Source organism: Sparus aurata, chromosome 3, assembly GCF_900880675.1.
Source record: "Sparus aurata chromosome 3, fSpaAur1.1, whole genome shotgun sequence".
In the NCBI taxonomy this organism is placed as follows: domain Eukaryota; kingdom Metazoa; phylum Chordata; class Actinopteri; order Spariformes; family Sparidae; genus Sparus; species Sparus aurata.
Window position 1 is genome coordinate 31,061,454 of NC_044189.1, and position 24,002 is coordinate 31,085,455.

General features: G+C 42.5%; 1 protein-coding gene across 2 annotated transcripts in view; it reads left to right on the plus strand.

The window, feature by feature from the left end:
* Nucleotides 1-549: 549 nt before the first annotated feature.
* The window catches only part of LOC115579511 (ankyrin repeat and MYND domain-containing protein 2-like), a 30,153-nt gene continuing 6,700 nt past the window's right edge, over nucleotides 550-24,002 (plus strand). Inside the window, exons 1-9 of one of the 2 annotated variants that reach the window (XM_030413084.1) lie at nucleotides 550-783; nucleotides 1,827-1,891; nucleotides 3,150-3,288; nucleotides 3,455-3,553; nucleotides 3,624-3,784; nucleotides 7,772-7,986; nucleotides 9,351-9,459; nucleotides 9,686-9,814; nucleotides 12,824-12,947. In XM_030413084.1, coding sequence (XP_030268944.1) covers nucleotides 717-783; nucleotides 1,827-1,891; nucleotides 3,150-3,288; nucleotides 3,455-3,553; nucleotides 3,624-3,784; nucleotides 7,772-7,986; nucleotides 9,351-9,459; nucleotides 9,686-9,814; nucleotides 12,824-12,947 — 1,108 coding nt within the window. In that variant the 5' untranslated portion in view covers nucleotides 550-716. Of the gene's footprint in view, nucleotides 784-1,826; nucleotides 1,892-3,149; nucleotides 3,289-3,454; nucleotides 3,554-3,623; nucleotides 3,785-7,771; nucleotides 7,987-9,350; nucleotides 9,487-9,685; nucleotides 9,815-12,823; nucleotides 12,948-24,002 lie in introns of both variants that reach the window. The other variant, XM_030413083.1, reaches the window with a different exon arrangement.

Sequence of the window (24,002 nt, forward strand, 5' to 3'; positions counted from 1 at the left end):
AAAAAGAAACGGTGCGGCTGATGTGACCAAGCAAACGCGAACCACGGCTGGCTTGAACACAGTCAACTACACACCTTTCCTCATCTCATAATTACGTGATCTTTTCTCATAATGACGAGATCCTGATCTCGTAATTACGAGATCTTTTCTTGTAATTACGAGATCTTTTCTCGTTATTACGAGATAAGGTGTCTATTTTTTTTTATCCAGTGAATGCAATGCGCTTCCGTAGATACTTACAATTAGAGAATAAAAATTGTGACAGTTAACCTAACAAATATTACTACACCACAAAATCCTTTTTTCAGTGTATCATTATCTCATTAATATTATGAATGTCAAAAATCTGAGTTTGAATTTCTTCTACAAAACTACATACATTAGTGCCCCATTTATGTATAATGAGGCACTATGTTTTATAAGCTCTATATTTCAAATGTATAATCTTGACTCTCTGTCTGAACTGCTCCATGCTCAGGGGCGTCAGTGTGCTGCACAGCGGCCAGGGCTGACCTGACACTTTATTGCAGTGGAGTTTTTTTTTTTTTTACACAATTGTCAAAGTGACTAGTCAGAGAAGGGTATACAAAGCAGGAAACAGGTGTCTCCCTCTGTGTCTGGTATAGTGGTATGTTCCAGCGATGGCTCAGTTGTATACTGTAGTTCATCAGTCCTCCTGTAAACTGTGACTGGTTAATCAGAGCAGATCAGACAGGATGGCTGCACCTCAGAGAGGAGATCTGTCGGCATCTGAGAGAAGGATTCTGCAAGTTATTGCTGCTGGTAAGTAGAAGGCCTGTAAGGTAAAACTTTTAGCTTTCTTCATTCACCACTCACTCACTCTCTCACTCACTTATTAATTTTTATTCCCGAAATGTAATTTTTAATGGTGAAATCTTTGTTAATGCCATATTTGTATTCATACATCATATTCTGTTTACAGAACCATGTAAATATTAATTTGAGAGATAAGACCATTTGAGAGATAAGACCATGGTAATTATGTAGTTTGGTGTGTCATTTGTAAATAATTCCTAAAATTATTTTTGTAATTTGGCATTACTTAAATGTAAAATAGGCTGTTTTCAATTAATCCAGCTAAATAATTTCAGTGTAACCTAGACTGTACTCACAACAGGGCAGCTGAGCATGCAAAAATTTCCAAGACTAGATGACTGACGGAATGATTATTTATTAAGGTTTTATATAACCTTAGTTTCCTATATAATGTATTATTATCATCATCATTATTATTATTGTCCTTATTATTATTTTAACAACAACAACAACAACAATAACAATAATAATAATAATAATAATAGCAATCTTAAAACTCTGGCCATGCAACACTCAAAACATTTTCTGTACCAATTATTGGTGTAAAACTGTGAAACAATTCAAATGTGGAGTTGAAGCAATTTCCAAACACAAACCAGTTTTAAAAAATGTTTTAAAACATGTATATGTATGTTATTATAATGGTAAGAATAAAGGTTGGGATTAACTTCCCACTTTGGAACATGTTATTAGAATTGCCTGTTTTCTGATGCACTATTCTTCTGTTGGTTTGAGTGTTTTTGGTCTAAATAACAAAAGAAGTACATTTCCTAAATACCCATCCATCCATCCATTATCCATCCCTATTTTTTTTTTCTTTCTTTTTTGCCACGTTCAACTTTTTGGAAATTAGCAGGATGGCAGCCCTATAAAATAAAACTTAAAAAAAAGTCATAGATGCATTTTTTAAAGTCTCTCCTCTATTGTTTCCTATATATTGCCTATATGGTCTCCATCAGCTACATTTATACGGCGATTTTTTTCTACAGGTGATGTACAGGAGGCTGCCCAGCTGCTTGCAAGCAAAGAAGTACGAGTCGACTGTTTGGACGAGGTATGGAAATTGAAAAAAAGAAATTGCTTGACTGAGTTTTGATGCAGTTTTAGTATTCTATAATCAGGCATTTATATTGGTCAAAAAAGTCCCAGTAGCTTTCTCTGAAGTTTTCAACATTCAAAAACAATAGTAAGTGGGGTAGGATTTTTTCAGTTTTGTCAAACTCCTATTTTTAAATATTTAATCTGATCTCCAGGTTTACATCCTTAAATCTGCACCTCCAACAAGTGTCAGTCTGCCAACACCATGATTTTTAATATGGAAATAATAAAGAGCCTTTTTTGTGCAAACATATACACACTAAATGTATGTGTCCTGTCTGCTTATGATATGAGCCCAAACCCAAGGTTGCGAAAACTCTGCTCTGACCCTTTTGAAATGTTATATTTTTGTGGCAATTGGGTTGTGGTGCTCAAGTGATACAAAATTACAGGGAGGCTCATGTTGCTTATGACTTTACCCACCCCTGACCCCCAACAGAGCATTTCCTCAACCCATAATGCAACAGTTATGTCACTGAAACATATGTTATCCATTGTGATGGAGACATATGGAAAAGACTCTTGAGAGGTAGACGCAACCCTCAAAGGTGTTTGATAATAGCATCACGCCACTACATGTAGCTCACAGAGTCCTTCAGACTGCCTGTCTGTCAGAATCAGGTGTGGTTAAAGGGCTTCACATCACTGCCCACACAGTCACCTCTAACCACAAAACAGACACTAAAGGTCTTGTGTCTGTGACGTAAGGCACACACATTCACAAATGAATAACTAAGTCAGTTTCAAGTAAATGCAGTCAAATTAAATAATTTAATTCCAAATTTTACAACATTTTGTACAGCATTACAGAAAATGTGTATAAAAAACTGAACTGACGGGCCTCATCAAATTTTGCCTGCTATTTTATTTACATTCATCATCATTTCCAGTGATGATGATATTGATTGAATTTCTATCATTTACAGAGGCCCCCACCGTGTAGTTACAATGCCAGGTGGGGCCCAAAAAGATTTCTTTTTCCATAAGCTTACACTTTGAAAGAAGTGCCTGTAGCGTGAAAACATTTTTTTGAGAGTCACAACATATGTCCATAATGTCCTGGATGTAAATTGACATATTATCGGATCACTTCATGTAGCATCCATGTTAGGCTAGGCATATTTCATCTGTTTCAAGGAAATACAAGACATACATATACTTATACTAACTCTTACCTCCCCCACCCCCCACCCCACCCCACTTTATTTCTTAAGAATGGTATGACTCCACTGATGCATGCAGCCTATAAGGGCAAGGCAGACCTGTGTCGCCTGCTACTGCAGCATGGGGCCGATGTTAATTGCAACCAACATGAATATGGATACACTGCTCTCATGTTTGCTGGCTTGTCAGGTAAAACTATGTGTGTCACTCAATTTTGCTGCATCTTTTGTAAGGTTCTATTGAATTTTTATAAATTAATCTGTTACATTATTTTAGGTTAGATATTGTTAGACATTGTTGGTGCATTGTAGTGTTGTGTCTCTAAATATCAAACCGCTGTTTCCTCGTCTTGCAGGAAAGACAGACATCACCTTTATGATGCTTGATGCAGGAGCAGAGACGGACATGGTGAATTCTGTGGGTCGCACTGCTGCTCAGATGGCAGCTTTTGTAGGTGAGACAGGCAAATACTGCAAGTTATTCGGTGCAGGTGCTATATCTTAACCCGTAAATTCTCTTTTCAGGCCAGCATGACTGTGTTACAGTGATCAACAACTTCTTCTCACGGGCAAGGCTGGAGTACTACACCAGACCACAGGGACTGGAGAGAGAGCCCAAGCTACCCCCGAGGCTCGCAGGACCCCTGCACAAGATCATCATGACCACCAACCTGAATCCGGTCAAGGTGAGAGCTGCTCCTGAGCTAAAGCATGCCGGATTACTCACAGGCTAATGAGCCTTGTGCCTCCCATAAAACCTTATCAGTGAGAATGCTGTGTTCCACCTCAGAAAATATTAGGCTCTCCAAATACTACCATTCCGACTGATCTTGCTGTGAGGATCCAGAAATGTTTTGTTGACAATAAAACTTGCCTTGACTTTATTGAAAAGTGGCATGAGCATGGGTGCAGATCCCGGGGGGGACGGGGGGGGACATGTCCCTCTCAAATTTCTGAAAAACATGATTTGTTCCCCCCAATAATAATACCCTAATTTATTCAAAATTGAACAAATGTATTTTCAGACATCACATTCTTCACATTTTAGATTCACATTTAAAATAAATAAATAACTGAAATGGTGGAACAAAAAATGTTTGACAAATATGTTACTAGCCGTTTTTAGACAGGGCAGCAAGCCGCCAATTTGCCCATCTGTTTGGCTGCTCGGTCCGCGGTTTGAGACATAGGCCAGCAAATTGGGAGTCTGTTTTGGTTGCCGATTTGCAGCCTCGGAAGGTACACTTATTTCCGCCTCGCCTGCAATCTAAATCCGAGGCGTCAATGTGCCGGCCCCTGCATGAGATGGGCGGAGGTGTCGATGACCTCCAGTGTTGTGCGACCCACACCTGGGGAGTTTTAAAACCAAGAATGCTGATCAGCTGATCACAGCAGTCAGTCCATCATTTCACCCGCGGACATTAAGATGAGCAACTGGACAGCCGCTGAGATCCAGGAGATGCTAGCGTCTCCTCGGTCTCTGTAGCTGTCTTCGTTGTTCGCTTGTTGTTGTAGCGGTAAGCTAGGAATGGTCACTACTTTCAAATTAAAAGCCCCCCGCTAAGAACCCAGTTCTAAACTCCAATGGGGTGCAATGTAAAGCTCTTATTTTGAAGACAAATTCTTTGTCACTGTTCACAGCCCAACTTCGAGCTTCACGTCACGTCACATTGCCGCCCTTACCTTGGAGCAACTGTGCTGCCTTTTCTATCTAAAAAGGGCTTCTGACTCCACATTCCATCTCTGGTGTCCTCCACTACAATGCAAATGAATGGGTATGGGTAACATGATCAGTTAGTTTACAAAACTTGGTTAGGGCTTTATATTTTGATATTCATCCATATCAATTAATCATGCATAAAGTAGACCCATACACTGGGAGAAAAGGAAGATGGTGAGAAGAATTGGGGATCTGTACGGAAGCCGAGAACGGCCATGGATTTTTCCTTTTTCTATTCACTGTTATCTCGTGATAACGACTTATTATCTCGTTATCTCGATATAAAAAAGATTGTGTTCTTGTGATAACAGATTAATTATTTCGTTAACTCAATATAACAAAGATCGTTTTCTCGTGATTACAATATAATTAGGTGTGTGTGTGTGTGTGTGTGTGTGTGAGAGAGAGAGAATTGTTTATAGTTTTGTTTATTGTTTATATTTCTATCTATTATACTTTTGGAAATATTAAGCTTTTTCTGCAAATGTTTTCCCATTCATCCTTACGGGGAATTTTTCAAATTTCATTCTGCTACAACTTCAGCATACCTTCAGCTATAGAAACCATTCAACTATCAAAATGTTCTTTTTAACCTTTCAACCTTTTCAGAAATGTAGCTTTTTCCAAAAACAATTTAACATTGAAGTAAATGGGAAAATCTTCAAATCCTCTTCAAAACTCATCGACTTTCAACCTCTTTTTGTCCCTCATACCTTGAGCTTAAAAAGAGTCACAAGATCTTGAACTATTGGACCCGTATTCAGTTTTTTAAAATCTTGTACGGTTTTGAAATAATCATAATTCTAGTTTTAAGGATTTTTTGCTTTTTTTTTTAATTTTATAATGGGTGTGTATTGCGTGAGCTAGAGTGCATGACATCATCAACTGCCACACCCCAGAGTGTAGAGCAGCTGGAAAAACGAAAGAAAAATTCTCTTCAGCTTGATTTGGATCCCACATCTTTTACTTGACATAGACATTATATGCAAAGAAATGTAGGAAATCTTGTTGGCATTCAGCTGATGGTCTTATTTCAGATGTAGGACTTACAGTTTTGGATTTAGAAGCCCGAGAGCGAAAAGAACTCCAGCTGCTTTCCACCCTCTTACTCAACAGCTTTTTAACCTTTTCAGACATTCGTTTTTCTGCATTTTCAGCTCCTTCAAACATTCAACTTCATGTTCAGCAATTAAAATGTTCAACTTCTTCAGCTCTTTCAGCCCCCTTAAGCTTTTCTGCCCTTTCAGCTTTTTAAAATATTCATCTTTCTTTTGAGCTACAGACACCATTCCAATTTTATAATATATAAATATTTTGGTGATAACCGTTACAGTTTTTTCAAAAATCGCAGGGGTTTCCCATTCATTCTAATAGGGACATTTTCATCTTTGGCTCTGCTTCTTCTCCACCATGTGTGCAGCAATTTTAAGCTCTTTCTGCCTTTAACTTTTCTCCTTTTCAACCTTTTTTCACCTCTTCAAACTCTTTCATCCCTCTTTCTCTACAGCTTTTTAGCCTTTTCAGCCTTTATTCACCTTTTTAAGCTCTTTCAGCCCTCTTACTCTACAGCTTTTCAGCCTTTTTAGATATTCATCTTTCTGCCTTTTCAACTCCTTCAAACATTCAACTTCATGTTCAGCAATCAAAATGTTCAACTTTTTAAACTCTTTCAGCCCCCTTTCAGTCCTCTTTAGCTTTTCTGCCTCGTCAGCTTCTTAAAATGATCATCTTTGTGCCTTTTCAGCTCCTTAAAACATTCAGCTTTATGTTCAGCTATCAAAATGTTCACCATTCTAAGCTCTTTCAGCCCTCATCCTTTAAACTTTTTAAAATATTCATCCTTCTGGCTTTTCAGCTTTTTCCATACATTCAGTTATATGAGCCGCTAAAGAAACTGTTCAGCTATCAAAATGTTTATCTTTAACTTTACTCTCCAGCCTTTTCAGATATTCATCTTTCTGCCTTTTCAGCTCCTTCAAACATTCAGCTTTATATTCAGCTACAGAAACTATTCAGGTATCAAACCGTTCACCTTTTTAAGCTCTTTCAGCCCTCTTACTTTCCAGCTTTTAAGCCTTTTCAGCTTATTCAATATTCCGCTTTCAGGCCTTTTCAACCCTTTCAAATATTCAGATTTATGTTCAACTCTAGAAATGTTCAACTTTTAAAGCCTATTCAGCCCATTACTTTTCAGCCTTTCTGCCTTTTCAGCTTTTTCAAATATTCATCTTTCTGCATTTTCAGCTTTTTCATACATTCAGCTTTACATTCAGCTAGATAAACTGTTCAGCTATCATAATGTTCACCTTTGTTAGCCCATTCAACCTATTACTTTTAAGCCTTTCTGCCTTTTCAACTTTTGAAAATTCGGCTTTTTCTGCAAATTCCCAGCCATTCAATCTATAGTTTTATGCATTTTCGGCAGGACATTCAGCAGATTTCCGAAATCACTTCAGCTTTTAGTATTTACACTGTATTTTCGTAGGAAATGCAAATGTTTCTAGTTATTATTATCATTATTATTATTATCATCATTATTATTATTATCATTATTATTATCATTATTATTATTATTATTATTATTATTATTATTGAGTAAGTAGTGATACGCGTTGTTGGCTGTTTGGGACAAATAAACAAGAAAGGTAAGCACAATAAATGATTCCCTGTGCAGTACTTTTTGAATGATATGGCAAGCCTCTACGAAGTTGTGATTTATGGTGGCATGGTATGAGTTGCATATGGGCAAAAAAAGAAATCCCTTTTGTGTGTTCCCCTCAATCCTGACATTGGATCTGCACCCCTGAGCATGAGACAACTTTTTTTTTTTGCATTGGCACTTATAAATAAGCTTTACTTGACTTGATGCTCTATGTCAGTCAAATATAGTATATCTGCCCTCAGAACAGCTCTGTTCTGAAATATTTGTCCAACCAAGTCTCAAATCTGTCAGATAGTCATGCTGGTGAAGGACAACCCTGTGCTGATTGACGTGTCAGCTCTGGAAAAGTGTTACCAGGTGATGGATCTGCTCTGTGAGCAGTGTGTGAAGCAACAAGACATGAATGAGGTTCTGGCCATGAAGATGCACTACATCAGCTGTGTGCTGCAGAAATGCCTGGCCTTCCTACAGAAACGAGATGACAAGTTGGACGCACTTGTCAAGAGGTAAGGCTTGGACTGGGTGTGTCCCTTGAATATACTAGCAGTACTTACAGAAAGCATTTTACAGTTGGTTACACCTTCTACAGATGATGGCATCAAGTCATTGTAGTGATTAGATTATAATAAAACGACTAAAAAGTTATTAAGAGTTATAACTTTTGTATTGCACCCACATAATTACAGTTGAAACTGTAGACCTGTTTTCCTTTTGTGTATAAACATAGCTGTTTAGCATCTTAAAACAATTTACTTTCTAAAGTCTGAAGAAATAACCCAGATGTTTTCGTCTGGATTGTGCATTTACCCAGCAGGGAGGCATTATTATGGATACCACTCATTTTTTTGCAAACACCCACCCTACTCTGCCTTCAATTGTTTGCCTTTATTAATTGCATTCACCAAGTATGATTTAAACTGTTAACTTGCATGGTAATATAAGTTTTTCTTGTTTCTGATTATGGTGATTTATGAGCTGTAGTTTCCCCAGAAAACACATTGACCTCTTTAGCAGCCATCTGGGTCTACTATGACCGAGATGGATGCTTTAAGGCTTAAAGATGTAAACGGCTAGTAGGTGGACTCCACCTGCTAGCCGTTTACATCTAATTGTAAAGCAAATTTGAAGCAAACTTTCGAAATGTTGCAAAAAAAAAGAAAAGACAAAATATAAATTAAGCACATCTCCATTAGCTGGTTTGGAGCAATTAACTGGGCTTCTAAAGCTTTGTTGGCGGTAAAGTCTATGTTACGCATTCCTGCAACCAAGTAGAATAAGTAGAGGGAAACAGAAACAAACCAAGTTGTTTGATAACTGCCAATATACTTCAAGAGGTAGAAACAAAACCAGCTGCCTTTGCCATCTAAGGCCATTTTTTGGTCGACTGTTCCATTAACTAGGCCAAATCAGACTGCCAAACTGTAATACCTAACTTCCCATCATTTTTAGAACATTGACATGTACTTTTGACTTCCACCTCAGTCCATGCCTAATAGATCAATTGATAATTTTATGACATTTAAGTCTTTATTTAGTTAACATGAAAATTAACACAAATGTACAAATATGGAAGAACCATGTGTCCACCAGCACAATACCAGTCTTTGAAAAAGTCATCCATTGACCTAATGTAGGGACCCCACTCGGTAACTAAAAAAAAGTTAATATATAACAAATATAAAAATAAAAAAGAGAGAGCCTGTCCTGGATCAATAGGTCAAGTAGCCACCAGGATCAATTAATAAGTTCATCCTCTTTGGGCCATAGATAGAAGCCCAAAGAGAGACTACAAATATTCATATTCAGTCATAATAAGTGCGATTTCATTTATCTGTTTTCCTTGACCTGCTTTTATGGTTCGGCGCTCTAGCTTGTTGAGGGGGAGAGACAGTGATGGCTTTCCACAGTACCAGGAGAAGTTCATCCGGGACTGCATCAAGAAGTTTCCTTACTGTGAGGCCACACTCCTTCAGCAGCTGGTGAGGAGCATTGCACCGGTAGAGATTGTAAGTGAAGAAGATATCAGAGAATTTAAGTTTAGTTGTACAAAAAATATAACTTTAAGCAAAAGGAATCAATGAGGAGGAATATTTTAGCACAGTCATTAGCAGGTGACGATAGCAGGTGTTATACTGTAGGATGCGGAGAAATTCTTATTTTTTAATCACTGTTTTACCTTAATAGACCATTGCATCTTGTTTCCAGGGCAATGAACCAACAGCGTTCTCCGTGTTGACCCAGGCCCTGACAGGTCAGATGGCGTTTGTAGATGCTGATTACTGTGCTGCATGTGGGGAGAAGGGAGCAGACAAAAGGTGCTCCCTTTGTAAAGCAGTAAGTCTAAGTCTGTTAAGAGCTACCATCTGTATTAGATTTGAAACAGGCTTATACTTTATATGGTCCTTTGTATTTAATTCCCTCAGTTTGAAAAGTATAGCCAGTCATATTTTAGTACTAAGCCTCCTAGTTTTCTGATCGGCTCCCATTTGCATTGTTAATTTTTTCTACATTATACCCACAGTTCCTGTATCCATTTGAGGTTGAGAGCCCTCTAGTATTTCATTGCTGAATCCCATCCTTTCTAATACGTAATACAAATACTTTAAGACTTTTATTGTGAAAAAGTCACTGCCATCTTGTGGCACTTGTATGTTACACATATTACAGTTTTGTTAGTATATTAACACACTAAATATGTGAGTGTGTCAGTGGACAACTTACCATTACCCTGATTGGGAGAGTAATCTTTTCCTTTTCGATGTACTTTGCTCCTCTTGGTCCAAAAGTACAGGATGTGTCTATTTCACCCAAGCATCCAATGGGTCACACCTTTATCCTTTGTCCTCCAAAGATTGTACACACACACACACACGCACACACACACACACGCACGCATGCACGCACGTACGCACGCATGCACGTATGTGTGTGACCACTGAGGAAACAAAACGGTTATCCAGCAGCAATTCATGGCCTGTTATGATCCAGGGTAACAAAAAATTACTGTTAGGACAGCCCTCTTCCCCCTGAGGAAAACACAGGTGTTGGTATGCATCTTGGTACTCCACCTGTTTTTCCTCTGGGTGAACAAAGGAGGACGCAGAGAGCATGGATGATAGAGAAGGACTTCGTGAGAGCAGTTATGGTATAGGGGGACATCTGTAGTGGTGGCCGAAGGCACTATTGGGCTGCATTTACTGACGTGCACATGGTTATAGAGAGGCAGGGGCTCAAAGTCAGAAAAGGGTAGTACGTGCACGCGCACAGCGCGTGCCAATTTATTTTTCTGGCCATAATAACACAATCTGTAGATCAATTAATGTAAAGTAAACAAAGTACTTATAGAAAGCTAAAGCTAAATTCTTAGCTGTGTATCCTGTGTAGCTGTGAGTGACATGCAATTGCCATTTCTTTTGTGTCAACAAATTATTGTCAACATGAGTTTATTCACATTATCATGAGACTGAGGTTTGGAAGACATGCAATTCAGCTGCAGTTCTTTAAAAGCAATAAAACACTGGTTAATTATTAGGCTATTTATTGGAGGGTAAGTGCAAACTAGAAATACATGCTACACATCTAAAAATGTGACAAAACTAAGAATAGGAACAGCATGTTTACAACAGTAAAGTCACAATAAACTCAATATCTGGAAGAAGCTGAAGATTTGTGGCAAGATAAACAGCCGACACAGACAGCTGTAATATTAGATTATTCTTAACTCTCATTAAAGCTAGGGTCTACAATCCTGGAGAGCTAGCAAGAGAGCTACCAAGATCTGAAAGTGCCCCCCCCCCATCCCGTCAGTGCTCCGTCCAGAGCCTTTTTCTTCACAGCCTTTTCTGCCTCAGGCTTTCTTTTCCTTGCCTTTTTTAGCGGGGTGAGCTGTTACAAGTAACGCTGGCTGCATTTTCTCTGCCATTGTAACCTAATGAACGTCTTCTCCTGCAACTCCTAATTTCTTTAGAGGAGTGTGCTGAATATTTCCGGCATCAGTGAAACTATTGTTGTGTCGGTCACGAATGTGTCGTTCGAACGAACAAATCTTTTAAGTGAACGAACTGAACGGAATCACTTCATGAACTGATTCGTTCCTTTCTCAGTTCAGTTGAGCTCAGCTGCGAGTGTATCTATCTGTGTAGCACCATGTTAAGTGATTTTACTGTGCACAGAGGACACTTTCACCGTGTAATAATTTAAGTACATGTATACCACTCAAAGCAGCACTGCGTCTCCCGCAAATGATTGTGTACTATAGTCCGTGAATGCACCGTCCCTCAGTAAGTGAACGTGAACCTCAGGGCTGAATCATGAACTGAATTACGGATCGTTTGGCTGTTTATCAGTTCAGGGAGATGGAGAGCACTGAATGATTCGGTGAACGAATCTTTTGAACAAATCATTTTAATGAACGGATTCTAGAGATTCAGTACAGTAAAAAGAACTGCCGTTCCCATCACTAAGTGAAACGTGACGTGTGTATGCGCGGAGGAGAGAGGGGCAGAGGGGGGCGTAGGCAGAACGAGACATGAAGGCATCTGTTTGGTTTTTTCTATTTTCTATTTTCGGGACGAATAGCACGGATTGGTCAGCTTTTCTCAGTCCTGCAGCTGCCACAGAGGTCTGATTATTTTCATTCCTTTTTCTGAATACATAATGTATGGACTACTCTCAGGATAGAAGGACCCTAGCTTTAACAAGCAGTTAGCTTAACAAGGACAAATGGACGCTCTTTGAAATATGACTCATATTTAAGCACGTCGAATAAGTGGAAGGTGACGTGTTGGCCCCCACAAGAAAGTTATGTTCATGGATTTATAACTCACAAAGGTTCAAGTCGCTCCACTGTCACGTCACATCTACATGCGTGGTGGAGTTCACGATGAGGCAGCGGTTTCTCTCTCTCTCTCTCTCTCTCTCTCTCTCTCTCTCTCTCTTTTTTTTACCTACCTCTACCTTTTTATGACATCCCTTAGCACAACAGGAATTTATTTATTCATTAAAAAACACACAGAAAGGGCACTTTTTAATATGAGGCAAAAAGGGCAGGGGCTCAAGCACCCCTAGGGCCTTATATCTGCACGTGCCTGTGGCAGAAACTACTTTGCACGGCACCTCCTTCTCAACAGGAGCAATTACCATTAGGCTGGATTCACATTGGATCGGGTGATGATGCCGGTCATCCCATTCATTATAATGAGGACAGTCTGCTTTGGCTAGGGCGATACTTATCCACCCTTAATTTTTTACTGCGCCTCTATTTGGGTCATGCCTGTATTTGAGAAAACATGTCATCTTATCCCCATGTTCTTCCAAGTTATGTTTTGTTTCTATGTCTTAAAGGTAACTTACTGCAGCTTGACATGCCAAAAACTCCACTGGTTCACCCATAAAAGGATGTGCAGGTCCCTGCAGGAGCAGGATGCTGACCTGGAGAAAGACACTCCAAGATTGAAAGAACTGAAAGGTGCTCATTTCTTGTCTGTACACTTGTAGGTCACAATGTTGTGAATGGATGTCTGTGCCCTGTTCCCATACTCTTTCTGTATTTTGTATGCAACATAGTTCCTTTAAGGAACTGTCCGGTACATTGTAGACTGCATGATCAAGCTTCTTTATATTTTCTTAAAGGAGCAATGTTGATAGGTTTTGTTTTTTTTTTGATATACTATTATAATCCCAAATTGGGAAATTCCTTTTTCCACTCACATTACACAGGTGCGCACACACAAACACACACATGCAGTGTAGAGGAGATGAGCGAAGGGGCAGCCACACATGCTACGGCGCCCAATGAGCAGTGTTAGGGGTCGGTGCCTTGCTCAGGGGCACCTTGGCAATGCCCAGGATGTGAACAAGCACTCTCCAACTGCCAGTCCACATCATTCTTTCTTGGTCCAGGTGGGACTTGAACCGGCGACCTTCAAGTCCCCAAGCCAAGTCCCTATGGACTGAGCTATTGCCGCCCCTTCTTGAGTGAGTCCCTGGGAGCCAGGGGTGGTCGTTTAGGTGGGTCCCTGGGAAATGGAGTGGAGTGACTTATTGCAGTGTAGAACTCATGTTTGGGAAGCCTTGGTAGCTCACCTGGTAGAGCCTACACCACATGCACAAAATTTTGAGTCCATAGCAGTGGCTAGGATTAGATTCTAATCTAAGGCTTTTTGCTGAATGTTGTCCCCCCTCTCTTATTCTTAACATTCCTGTCTATTTTCCAGCTATCGCTATTGTAATAAGGGAACAAATAGCAAATTAATAAAAAGAATAAGAATAAGAACTAAATAGAAAACTTGTGTTTGATGTTAGGACTGTAACACTGACACAAAGTCATCTGATGCCTGTTGCAGGGTTGAGCTCTTTACAGTGGTCACTTAAAATCATTTTTTTAATTTTGGAAGTCACAGTACTGTATATGGTGTGCAATATAACACACAATGAAAACAGTCATCATTGTATATCATTGACTTCCATCTAAAGGCCAAGGGCTTTTGAAGAATGTTGTAGGTTTGTGTAATGAGCAGCAGTAGTAATAATTAGTAGTGAATGAGACGGCAGACTCAAACATGAACTTAACTTCTTTACTGTTACTTATTCTTCTTCTATCAACACATACAGCACACAGTCAATGCAGCATTAGTGACCAACAGCGACCCCTAGGGCTGTGAAGTAGCAACAGAATACACAACCTATTTCACCCTTGTTCAAGAAGCTTACTGGTAAATAGGAAATACTCAATACCTTAAATCAAATCACCGACTGTAAAAAATAGTGCAAACTTGTCAACATTGTTTAACAGTAGCAAAACAGTTTTCTCAGTAATCACCTTCAATAACCATAACAACAGTACTCTGTGGTACTAAACTCTTCTACAGTAGCAACTTAACTTTTATCCTGTTACTTCGCTGTAAATTAAATATGAGTAAACCAACTCATTTTCAACTGACATTTGTACAGGTTTCTAACAGATAACAAACCAAGGCAGCTTCAACATATAATTCACCTCATGTCAAAACATCATTTCACATAGTTTAGCATGTTTAATTTTTTCTTTTTTTTTCCACATCATTTCCCCTTTAATTTTCCCTCTCCCAAAGGCCATGAGAAACGATTAATGTTCGAAATCGTCAAGCCAAGCAGGATTCTTCCTGATGCTATTGGATCTGTGCATGATATCATCTGGTGGTTTTGCAAGCTCTGGCTCAGGGGCTGAAGCAGCAGTTGTGCCTGTGATGATGTTCTTTGCACTGTCTGGGACCAGAGAGAGATGAGAAGTGTTCAATGTATGTCCATCCTTCAGCACAAAGGAACCTGCACCAGCTTTCTCCATCACTCTGGCAGGTACATGGAACTTTGACAGTCCTTTTTTAACATGGAAGGGCTTCCTCACTCTGACCAGAGTTCCCTCTTTGATCCTTGGTACCTGTGCACCTCTTTTAACATCTGTGTAGGCCTTCGAGGCATTCTGTTTGGCAGTGACACTATTGCGCAGCTGCTTTTCTAGCAACGGTGTTGATTTGCTTGCTGGGCCAATGTTCACTTTTGTGCGCATCTTCCTGTTGAACATGAGCTCATGGGGTGACACCTCTGTGGTGCTTTGTGGAGTCACACAGTATATGAGTAGGAACTTTTGTATGAAGGGTTTCCATGATTTCCTCTCTTGCTCAGCGGTGAGGAGTGTTTCTTTAAGAATGCGGTTCCAGCGCTCTATGGCTCCATTTGCTTGAGGGTAAAACAGAGACACTTTTCTGTGCTTGATGTCTCTTACTAATAAGAATTCTGCAAACTCACTTGAGGTAAATTGTGTCCCGTTATCACTAATGAGTTCTGTAGGATTGCCAAACCTTGAGAACACTGTAGACAGGAAAGTGGTGATCGCCGTGGATGTGATGGAGGGAGTAAAGGCGACCTCTGGCCACTTGGTGTAGTAGTCGATCAGTGTCACTGCATAGCAGCAGTCCCAGGTTGTAGACTCAAATGGCCCAACGATGTCTTCTGCCACGAGCCATCAGGCAGTGGAACAGGCTGAAGTGGTGTAGCATGTGTTTTAGCACTTTTATCATTCATCTGGCACGTCACACACATCCTGATGCTTTCCTGCACACACATGTCCATACTTGGCCACCAGTATAAGTCCCGCAGCCTCTGCTTAGTGCGGACAACACCCTGGTGGGTTTCATGTGCCAGATCAACCAGCTGTTTTCTTATGGCCACAGGAACTAACCGTCGCTGAGGGCCCCTGTAAACGTCAACATCTTGGACTGAGAGTTCGTCTCTGACAGCGAAGTAAGGCTTCAGCACTGCAGGTAGGGACTTTGTTGTTTTAGGCCATCCTCTTTTCATCTGTACTCTCAGAGCAGTAAGTTCTGGACACACCTCACATGCCACAGTGAAGTCTTTCACTAAGAGAGCTTTCAGTTCCGCATCCAGCAAAGCTACCAGCTCAGGCTCCATCACTGGCTCTGCATCCTCTTCTGATGGGAGAGGCAACCTGGAAAGACAGTCAGCAGCAAAATGTTGTGCACCAGCACGATACACCACATCATATGTGAAACACAGAAGTCTGGCTGACCATTGTGCAATACGCATTCCTGCACGATCGAGTCCTTTTGTAGCTAGCAGTGTGGTCAGGGCCTGATGGTCTGTGCGCAGTGTGAATCTTGTCCCCCACAGAAAAGTCCTCCACTTTTCGGCAGCCCACACACAGGCCAATGCCTCCTTCTCCACAATGGAGTATTTAAATTCTGCCGGTGTGAGTGAACGTGAAGCAAATGCAACTGTACGCTCTGTCTTATCAGAATGTATTTGTGTCAGTATGGCCCCCAGACCACAATCCGAAGCATCAGAGGAAACAATGGTTGGGAGGCTGGGGTAAAAGACTGCCAGTGCTGAACTGTTTACAATGCGAGTCTTTACTGTGTCAAAGCTCACCTGTGCATCTGCAGTCCACCTGAAAGTGTCAGCACGAAGGCAGTCTCTCATGGGCTTAACCAGGGATGCATAATCTTGCATAAACTTTGCATACCATGCTGTGAGTCCCAGGAATGAGCATAGAGCAGTGGCGTCACTTGGCACTGGAGCTTCTGTGATAGCTTTAAGGTGATACTCATTTGGCAGCAAACCTTGAGCTGAAATGACATGCCCCAGGAACTGCAGGCTTTTCTGGTTGAAATGACACTTTTCAGTATTGAGCTGGAGGCCAGCTTTCTTTTTTTTTTTCTTTTTTTTATATCTGGCGGATGCCGGAGCACAACACAGCCAGCTGAATTTAGCACCAAGCAGACAGGAAGTCAAATACTGAAATATCAATATAACATCCGGTTACTTTTCAAAATAAAACAGTCCGTGTTGACACCAGCACACAAATCTCAAAAAGGAGACAAACACAAGCTCTTCTACTAATCCTTCGGTCGGGAACACTTCCTGTTGTTGTTTTTATGACACCTATAACTGCGGTTGCGAGTGATTATGTGATTATTGCGGAAACTCCTCGGCCTCGCGATGCCAGCTGTCTACTGTACTGTGTCGTGGCTGACTCAAAACGCAACCGCTGGGTGGGGGTTACCAGACGGCAGACGGCGGAGCAAAACCGGATCGGAGCCGTAACGCAGTGGACAGTATCCAGGGGAAATTCGGGGTAAGCAACATTACCAAACACTTGGAGCATAGTGTAAATAACTGTAGGAGGCTTCTCTAGCTTAGCTGGAGCTTTATTGAACACACCGGTCATCACACTGATATACAACTCAACTGCTCTCCTAGCCGGAACACCCCCTCGGCTCTGCTCGCATTACCGTATAACACGTAGTACATGCGCAAACACATTTTACTCAATTATACTGCCGTATATGACATCTCCCCCTTTTCTTTTGTTGTTTCCCACAGTGTAGAACAAACAGCATAATAGAGAAATGACTTATCTTAGCTGCACTTACCAATATGAACATCTGTATGCACACAATTACCATTATGCACGAAACAACATTATCAACGTCAGTGATAATACAACTTCTCCTTGTTTTCCCTGTTTTTTATTTGTTTTTTATTTTTATTTTTTTTCCCCCCTCCCCAAAGGCCATGAGTCCTGCACTTTGTCTACAGGTCAAGCCTGTTTACTGGTTTGCAAACCCGTCCAGATCTGGTCACAGTCTGGCTGGAGAGAGGGTTTGGGAGTGCAGCTTCACTCTGACAGACAGGAACAGTCTCAAGCATATTTGGTCTGTCAGAGTGGGTGTCTATCCCTGTAGTGTCTCCAGGCTTTGCTGGAGTGGGCTGGGGTACCAGCTGTGATTGCAGGTGGCGGCGGTTCCGCCTTAGCTCCGCTCCATGCTGCGTCCTGATGACGAAAGATCTTGGGGTGATGCCCTCACCTGCGACCACTGCTGGCGAAGACCATGACCTTTCGTGATCTAGCTTGGAGAGTACAACATCACCTGGTCGAAGAGCGGGTAAAGGTCTGGCTCCATGGCGACGGTTGAAATAGTAAGCCTGTTTAGCCTTTTCCTTCCTGTCCTTGTCTATGACCACAGTCATGCTGGGCCATTTTGGGATGAGATTTTCTTCCAGAGTCGGGAGTGTTGTCCTGATTTTCCTGCCCATAAGCAGTTCGGCTGGGCTGAAGCCTGTGGTTGAGCAGGGGGTGGACCTATAAGCCATTAAAGCCATCACGGGATCTTTCTGCTTGAGGATTTTCTTTGCCGTCTGCACAGCTCTCTCAGCGTGCCCGTTGCCTTGAGGGTGATGAGGGCTGGAGGAGCAGTGTTGGAAGTCAAGCTCTTTAGCAAACTCCTGGAAATCCGCACTTGAAAACCGAGGCCCATTATAGCTCACCACCTCATCAGGGATACCAAATCTGGCGAAGACTGCTTTTAGCTTTTGGATCACCCGTCTACTTGTCGTTGAGGGCAGGTGCAGTACTTCTATGAATCTGGAGTAATAGTCTGAGATTACCAAATAGTTTTGATGTTCATACTCACACAGGTCCAGTGCAATTCTCTTCCAGGGTCTCTCAGGAAGTGGTGTGGAGATGAGAGGTTCCTTTTGTTGTGTTCTTTTCAGTTCGTGGCACACTTGGCATGAGGTCACAAGTCTGTTTATCTCGGCAGAGAGTCCAGGCCACCACACTGATGAACACGCTCTCTCTCTGCATTTGCTCAGGCCCTGGTGTCCGTCATGTATTTTCTGAAGGGTCTCACCTCTCATTGACCTTGGTATGACAATCCTGCTTCCTCTTAAAATCAGGCCATCATGTTCTGACAGCTCTGATTTCACTTGAACATATGCTCTTGCGTCCATGGGAACTTTAGTAATGTGTTCAGGCCATCCTCTCTTTACAAGCTTCATGACTGATAATAGTTCTGTGTCAGCTGCAATCGCCATCTTGATTTCATCCATCTTGCTTTTGGATGCAGGGATCGCTTCCATCATACTAGCCACATAGCATGTCACCTCACTCTCTGTGTCAGTCTCAGTGCATGTGCTGGTCAGCGGGCTGCGTGACAGTGTGTCTGCGACGATCAGGGTTTTACCTGGAGCATACTCCGCTATTGGGTTGAATCTCATGAGCCTCATGAGAAGCCGCTGACAACGCAGAGGTACATTGTCCAGGCTGCGGCTGTTGATGAGGGGCACGAGTGGCTTGTGGTCAGTTACTAGCTTGAAATGTTCCAGTCCACATAGGTATCTGTAGAACTTCTCACATGCCCACACGCCCGCCAGCGCTTCCTTTTCAATCTGGGCATAACGTGTTTCGGCTTCAGTAAGACGTCTGGAACAATATGCTATGGGCTTCCACTGCTCACCGTGGAATTGAAGTAGCACACCTCCTAGTCCCTAACTACTAGCATCAGCTGACACTGCAGTAGGTTTGCTCACGGCGTAGTAGGCGAGTACTGGTGCAGTTGTTAATAGTTCTTTAACATGCTCAAAAGCGTTTTGTTGTGTATGACTCCAGGACCATGCAGTCTTATTTTTCAGGAGCTCATACAGCGGTTGTCCCACTGTTGAGAGGTTCGGGATGAATCTTCCAAGATAGTTTATCATTCCCAGAATCCTCTTCAACTGCTGTACATTCGCTGGTGGAGACATCTGCCGAATAGCTTCCACTTTGTGTGGGTCAGGCCGGATCCCGGACTGATTGATGAGGTGCCCAAGGAACCGCAGCTCACCCTGTTTGATGGAGCACTTCTCTCTGTTGAGCTTTAGGCCCGCTGCCTGTATGCGCTGCATCACTTTATCCAGGCGGGTGTCATGCTCCTCCTCTGTGACCCCATACACAAGAATATCGTCCATGAAGACCTCAACGCCTTCCAGCCCCTGCAGAGTCTCCATCATCTTCCTCTGAAAGATCTCTGGTGCACTGGTGATTCCAAACGGTAGCCGTTTGAAGTTAAAACGGCCGAATGGTGTTATAAAGGTAGTGAGCTTACAGCTATCAGGATGTAGTGGTATCTGGAAGAAACCGCTAGCTGCATCGAGTGAAGAGAAGACGGTTGCCCCACATAGCTTTGCTGTAATCTCCTCAGTAGTAGGCAGGATGTACTGTTCTCTTTTAACAGCCTCATTCAGTCTTTTGAAATCAACACATATGCGGGCTTTGCCTGTACTCTTCTTCAAAACTGGCACCATGGGTGCACACCAGTTGGTTGGTTGTGTCACCCTCTCGATGATGCCGTTTCGCTCCATCCTCTGCAGCTCCTCCTTTACCTTTTGCAGCATGGGGAGGGGTACACGTTGTGCTGTATGTACAGCATATGGCTGAGCATCGTCTTTCAGGTGTATTCTTACAGGGTCAGTCTTTAATGTCCCATGCTCACCATATGACAGTGAATGTCCTCTGTTACTCACAGTCTCATCCACTCTTTTCACCAGGTTCATTTTAACAGATAGTGGTCTGCTGAGTAAGTTACTTACAGTATGTCCATGGATGACATATGCTTTGAGTGGGTGAGTCTTTCCTTTATATGTCACAGTGCTCTCCATCTGGGCTGTCTAGTGGAATATCTGCAGGCTTCAGTGGACCTTTGGGAACGAGTGAGTGGTAGGTCTCCTCCCGGATAATGGTCACATCTGCTCCCGTGTCGATTTTGAATTCGACCGGCGTAGATCCCACCAGCAACTCGACGGCCCATTGCTCTGGTGACCCGTCTGCTTTTCTCACTGCCCCCAGGAAGTATGGCTGCTGCTCTGCCAGTTCAGTCACCTCACTCACAGCTTTTCTGTTCCTGCTCCTGCATACTTTACTCCAATATCCAACTTTATTGCATATATTGCATGTGGATTTTTTAGCAGGGCAGCCTTCATCTTTACTGTGCGCCATGTTACCGCACCTCCCACATTGTTTATTATTTCCCCCTTTCTGCTTACCGCTGAACTTGGTGTGTTGGGATTTCCCGCGCGTGTGTGTGACTTCATGGACAATGCCGGCTGCCTCTCCCTGCATGCTAACTTGTGAAGCCACCTCTTCAGACTGCCTGACCGTCTCTATGGTCAGTGCTAGTGTCAGGTCCTTCGTCAGCTGCAGCTTGCAGGAGACATCTTTGTCCATTATTCCCACAACAATCCTGTCGCGGATATTTTCCTCCCTGTTCCCGCCGAAGTCACAATGTTCAGAAAGTTCATACAGAGCCCTGATGAAAGTCTCCACTTTCTCTCCTGGTCTCTGCACACACTGATGGAAACACGCTCGTTCGTGTATCACATTCCTCCTTGGTACGAAATATTCGTCAAACTTTCCGACCACTGTGTCGAAGACATCACGGTGGGCATCTTCAGCGAAAACAAACGACCGGTATACGTTCTCCGCCTCGCTGCCCATGGCGTATATCAGGCTGCTCACCTGCACAGCGCCATCTTCTTTGTCGAGTTTGGTCGCAGTCCTGAATCTTTTGAAACGCTGCTTCCAGTCTGGCCACTCACTGGGCTTGTCAAAGGGGAAATTTGTCGGAGGATTAAACTTTGCCATGGCCTCTTTTGCTCCTCGCGTTCACTTCTGACACCATGTAAATAACTGTAGGAGGCTTCTCTAGCTTAGCTGGAGCTTTATTGAACACACTGGTCATCACACTGATATACAACTCAACTGCTCTCCTAGCGGGCACACCCCCCCGGCTCTGCTCGCATTACTGTATAACACATAGTACATGCGCAAACACATTTTACTCAATTATACTGCCGTATATGACACATAGTATGAAGCTAAAGGAGTGCGGCATGTTTGATTGCTATAACAAAGCGAGTAAAGTTAGCAGCCCGGCTAACGTAGCTTCCTCCACGCAACAGGTCTCGCTGCCCGGCCATGTCTCTTTAGTGACAGCTACTGTATGTGTGGGTGTGAGTGTGTGTGTCTGTGTGTCTGCGTGCGTATGTGTGAGTGTGTGTATGAGTGTGTATGTCTCTGTGCATGTCTGTGGGGGTGGGAGGGTTGGGTTCTTTTAATTTTCTTCTCTTGATTTTATTTTGCTGTTTCTCTTTTTCTGCTGTTGTTTGTAAAATTTCTGTGAGGCACTTTGAGATACTTTTTTGTATGAAAAGCGCCTTATAAGTAAAGATTGATTTGAATTGAATTGATTTGATTGAAGACTGCAGCGCCGTGACATGCTGCACTGTAGCTGATAGGCAGCCTAGCACTGGGACCCTGGACTTCAGTGGTACATCACTGAAATGCTCTCTGTACAGGTGCTCAGAAATGATAGCTAAAGCAGAGCCTGTATCCACCACTAGCTCAGCAGGGCAGTAAGTTGATTTTGCATTTATAGTCACTGCACATGTAATCTTGTGATCTAACTGTCCATCTTGTAACATCAGCACTGTATTCATTTCGAGAATAACCACTTCTCCAACTTTGACAGTGGACTTGGACTTACATATCCGGGTGAAGTGTCCTGTCTTGTTGCAGCTTCTGCATGTCACTTTACGCAGGACAGTCTGGAGCGTCTGCGAGGTGAGTAGATGAGCCACACCGAAAACAGCATCGGTCCTGTTTGGATGCTGCAGCAGGCTCGGCTGGGTTATAACTCCTTGTTTTGGGCTTGAATTGGTGTTTTGGCTTCGCCTTCACGACTTGCATGGAAGCTTGGGGCTCTGCTGTATGAGTCCGTGTGTGTCCGATCGCCGCTTCCACCTGACCCGCCATTTTAACTGCTAAGTCCAGTGTCCAGATTTCTCTCCGTTTGCACCAACAGCTTCTCACGGATTCTTGGGCAGCTAGCATGCTCGATGAGTTGGTCCCGTATCATCTCATCAGTTTTTCTAGCGAACTCACATGTTGCTGCCAGTTCTCGCAGCGCGCCAACATACTCCGCAACAGTCTCATGCGGTCTCTGCACTCGTTGATTGAACTTATGTCTCTCCACCACAACGTTTATTGCAGGACAAAAGTGTGCACACAACTCAGTCACTGCTGACTCATAAGCAGAGCATGTGAGCGGACGTGGAATGTTTGCTCCTTCGCTCCATCGCTCAAACTTACACCAGACAGCTCCGCTCAAAGACCGCTCTCCGCTCACCTAAAATTTCATTCAGCTCCGGTAAAATCAGTCCACGCTCCCTCAAATTTAAAAGAGGGAGCAATTCCTGACGTTTCACCTATATGACCTGTCTGCTTGCTTTTCGAAATATTTTACAAACTCCATCTCTCAACGAATGACCTCTGATGTAGGCTAACCCTTGAAGGCACACATGGGTCCGTGTGGACTTGTGCATGCCCTAGACTCGTGGAGAGCGGTATCGGAACGGAACTGGAGCGAAACGGAACCATCGCTCTGGCCTTTGGATTAAAACCCGCTCTGCGCTCCGACGATATTTTGCACGCTCTGCGCTCCGCTCCGCTCACATGCCCTGCTCATAAGTTGTACCTCCATTCGTGAGTGTATAGAATATACGTTGTCCTTCAGCGCCCAAGCAGTGCAGGAGCAGAGCATGTTTCCTCTTGTCGGGCCAGTTGTTCCCCTCCGCGCGAATAGCAAGCAGGTAGTTGGTGAACATCTTCATCCACATGTCGAACGGGATCGCAGGTTGTCCGGCGGATGGTAAAAACAATGCAGGGAGAGGCACAATATTCGCCATCCTCATCGGCAATTTGTTGTAGGTTTGTGTAATCAGCAGCAGTAGTAATAATTTGTAGGGAATGAGACGGCAGACTCAAACATGAACTTAACTTCTTTACTACTCAACTTGTTCTTATTCTATCAACACATACAGCACCAGAGGTGGCAAAAGTACTCACATTTGGTACTTAAGTAGAAGTATAGATGCTTGTGTAAAAAAATACTCTAGTAAAAGTAGAAGTACTGATTCAGCTCCTTTACTCAAGTAAAAGTAAGAAAGTACAGGCTCTGAAATGTACTTAAGTACAAAGGTAAAAAGTAAAAATACATTTTTTGCTGTCAATAATACACAATACCTCTTTTGATAACTCAACAAAAAGTTTGTTGCACACAAAATAGGAACTTTTTTTTTTTTATTAACAACCTGTTAAAAAACATAAATCACTGGACACAGTCTGTTTGCTGCAAGTTAAATTTCAGAC